The sequence below is a fragment of the Alnus glutinosa genome, chromosome 6, assembly GCF_958979055.1.
Source record: "Alnus glutinosa chromosome 6, dhAlnGlut1.1, whole genome shotgun sequence".
In the NCBI taxonomy this organism is placed as follows: domain Eukaryota; kingdom Viridiplantae; phylum Streptophyta; class Magnoliopsida; order Fagales; family Betulaceae; genus Alnus; species Alnus glutinosa.
The window spans coordinates 15,920,001-15,923,440 of NC_084891.1; the positions used below are offsets into that span (position 1 = coordinate 15,920,001).

The 3,440-nt window shown below is 36.3% G+C and overlaps 1 protein-coding gene across 1 annotated transcript in view; it reads left to right on the forward strand.

Annotated features, from left to right (window-relative positions):
* LOC133871046 (NADP-dependent malic enzyme) overlaps positions 1 to 3,232 on the forward strand; it is a 6,302-nt gene extending 3,070 nt beyond the window's left edge. Inside the window, exons 8-20 of the mRNA XM_062308398.1 lie at positions 212 to 307; positions 415 to 486; positions 582 to 665; positions 749 to 847; positions 1,191 to 1,238; positions 1,319 to 1,372; positions 1,498 to 1,596; positions 1,689 to 1,778; positions 1,918 to 1,995; positions 2,133 to 2,207; positions 2,301 to 2,391; positions 2,534 to 2,662; positions 2,766 to 3,232. Of these exons, the coding sequence (XP_062164382.1) occupies positions 212 to 307; positions 415 to 486; positions 582 to 665; positions 749 to 847; positions 1,191 to 1,238; positions 1,319 to 1,372; positions 1,498 to 1,596; positions 1,689 to 1,778; positions 1,918 to 1,995; positions 2,133 to 2,207; positions 2,301 to 2,391; positions 2,534 to 2,662; positions 2,766 to 2,854 (1,104 nt within the window). The 3' untranslated portion in view covers positions 2,855 to 3,232. The remainder of the gene's footprint in view (positions 1 to 211; positions 308 to 414; positions 487 to 581; positions 666 to 748; positions 848 to 1,190; positions 1,239 to 1,318; positions 1,373 to 1,497; positions 1,597 to 1,688; positions 1,779 to 1,917; positions 1,996 to 2,132; positions 2,208 to 2,300; positions 2,392 to 2,533; positions 2,663 to 2,765) is intronic.
* The last annotated feature ends 208 nt before the right edge of the window (positions 3,233 to 3,440 follow it).

The following is a 3,440-nucleotide window of genomic DNA, read 5'->3' on the forward strand; positions in this document are numbered from 1 at the left end:
GCTTGGTAGGTTGTGGCCATACTTCTGTCTGATGGTGCAATATGATAAATTCCTCTTGTGAGGACTTGAAAGTTTTATGACTTGCAAGTTGACCAAAATTAGTAATCTATCGAGAGTTTGACAAAGTAATAGAACCTTTTTTTTTTTTTCAGCAAGTAATAGAACCCATCACTATTACCAATAACATACAATCTGCATTTATTGTCTACAGTGCTTGCCTATAACCATTGACGTTGGCACAAACAATGAGCAGCTTTTGAAGGATGAGTTTTACATTGGGCTTAGGCATAAGAGGGCAACTGGGCAGGTTTTATGATATTCTTGTCTTCTTCCTTTTTTCAGTTGGCTGGAATTTGTTTAACTATTATTAAATATGTAAATTCATTGAGGTGGTTTTTCACTCGTTTGATTTAGGAATATGCAGAGCTTCTAGATGAGTTCATGTGTGCAGTTAAACAGAACTATGGGGAGAAAGTTCTAGTACAGGTCTATATCATTTTTAACTAACTCATTCCATAGTTTTTGAACTTCTGAGTTTTGTGAAGTATTGTATTTTTAATATTTAACCTTTCCCCCCTCAGTTTGAGGATTTTGCTAACCATAATGCATTCGAGCTGCTGGCACGATATCGCTCAACTCATCTTGTCTTTAATGACGATATACAGGTAACGCATTCAAAAACTTTTCAACCGTTAAGCTATTTTGTTTTCACTTTGGTAAATTTTTTATCTTCTTACATTTGATTCAGGGTACAGCATCTGTGGTATTGGCGGGGGTTATTGCAGCCCTGAAATTAGTTGGAGGATCCTTAGCAGACCATACTTTCTTATTCCTGGGTGCTGGAGAAGTGAGTCTCAAATACCATTTACCTTTGGAGTCTTTTTTTTTTTAATTTTTTAATTTTTAATTTTTTAATTCTTTTTGTCTGCTTGTTTTTCTTGCACTGCTCAAATTATGGACAATTTGAAAGTTATAATACATTTGTTCTACACTTCGATGTATACATCTTACTTGATGGGTTTACCTACTTTAGTCTCCATCTTATTGACTTGAGGCCATGCTTACCTTTTATTGCTTCGCTGGTTCTCTTAATTATACATATGTATAGATGGATGCCAGCTATTGGTGTCTTCATATATGAACCATCTGATAGGCTGCTCTTTCTCACTGTTCTCCCCTTTCTATTGAAGGCTGGAACTGGTATAGCGGAGCTTATAGCACTTGAGATGTCAAAACAGGTATTAATTTCTCCATCTATCTATGTGTTTTTCATTGTCTTCAGCGAAGCATCTGTGATTACCTTTTATTTTCTTCACAGACAAAAGCTCCCCTGGAAGAAACCCGCAAGAAGATTTGGCTTGTGGATTCAAAGGTAATAGAAACCTGAATTCCATGCTTGCAAGGAAAAAAAATAGTTTTTTGGCATGTTTACTATGCTCTTTTTGATTTCCCTATTTCCTCTTAATCGCATATAACAGTTGTGTTAATTTTTTCCAGGGATTGATTGTTAGCTCCCGTAGGGAGTCACTTCAACATTTTAAGAAGCCTTGGGCTCATGAGCATGAACCTGTTAAGGGACTCTTAGGTGCTGTCAAGGTGTGAAAATTTTCATAAGAATGCTTTTTCAATAAAATAATACATTTTTAGGATTTTTCCTGTCGAATTACATTATTCTTCCAATCTATCAGGCGATCAAGCCAACAGTGCTGATAGGATCATCTGGAGTTGGAAAGACTTTTACAAAGGAGGTGGTTGAGGCCATGGCATCTTTGAATAAGGTTCCCTCTCTCTCTCTCTCTCTCTCTCTCTCTCTCTCTCTCTCTCTCTCATATATATATATATATGAACACCCACCCACACACACAATTATGTAACAGGAAGAGTCTGAGATTGACATTGGTTATTATTGGCTTGTAGAAACCTCTTATTCTTGCTCTCTCCAACCCAACTTCACAGTCTGAATGTACAGCTGAAGAAGCTTATACATGGAGTGAGGTAAAACTCTGTTTCTTTTTCTTGGAGTTTTAATTCAAAACTCATTTCTTTAATCTGACAACAGAATGCTATGGGCACATATGAACTAGCACAACTCTTTTTAACCATCTCCAACCTTGTCCTCTATCAATGTGCAGGGTCGAGCAATCTTTGCTAGTGGAAGCCCTTTTGACCCTGTTGAGTATAATGGGAAAGTTTTTGTGCCCGGCCAGGTCCTAAACAATATTATGTTATCGTAACCGACTCTCTTTACCCGAAATTTTCAAGGATATTATGGAGACTTGTTAATAATCTTTTTCATTCAGGCCAACAATGCTTACATATTTCCTGGTTTTGGTTTGGGTTTGATCATCTCTGGTGCAATTCGAGTGCATGATGACATGCTTTTGGCAGCCTGTAAGTACATTAACATCAATGTTATAACAATAAATGCTTCTTAATTTTTCCTTTTCTTCTTTTTATTCTTTTTTCATTTGTTTTATCTGAATGGTTCATGGGTTAACTTAACTACTTCCATCTTTTTTCCCCCTTGCAACAGCGGAAGCTTTGGCTGCGCAAACCACACAGGAAAACTTTGATAAGGCGTTGATTTACCCACCATTCTCCAACATCAGAAAGATATCAGCCCACATTGCTGCTAAAGTCGCTGCTAAGGCATATGAACTTGGTGAGTTTCTTTCTGATATCATCATCAGCTTACACAAAGGATGCCTGCCACTTTTTTTTTTTTTTTTTTTTTAATATTGCTATATTATTTGATTGCTTTACAGGTCTTGCTTCTCGTCTCCCTCGTCCCAAGGATCTTGTTAAGTATGCAGAGAGTTGCATGTACAGCCCAATCTACCGAAGCTACCGCTAGAATTCCTCCATTTTATATGGTTGGCACCCACATGAGTTTCTTTTTCTTTTTCTTTTTTTTTTGGGTTTCCAGTGATCCGTTTGGCTTTAGTCCTCTAGTTGGTAAGTAGTCAGTAGTGGTAATATGGTATCAGGACGATTGATATTTGGTATCCCATTTCTTGAAAATAAACAATTTTTACCCAACTCACACAAGATTGTCAATCTTTTCAAATGAACAATATTCAAAATTTCAAATATGGGAAAGATTCATTAGGATTGTTATCTTGTAATGTGTTTTTCTTATTTTGGATCTTTATGGAATGTAATGAATTTCTGATAACGAAAATAGAGATTTATGAAAGTGGAATTTGGAATGAAAGTTACGAATTTGTACTGACGAACGATTCTGCAACAAGAAAATAGCTGAGTTTGAGGACGGTTGACCTGACCTCTAAGAAAGAAAGGTAAAAGATACAATCTGGATCTAAAGTTCTAAATACATCACAATCTGGTAATTAAGCTTATTTATGGGAGCTGGAACCCTGTGTTTATAATGTATAATGCTAGAAGTGTCTTTGTGTCTCTTATATTCTTCGGCTTTTAAA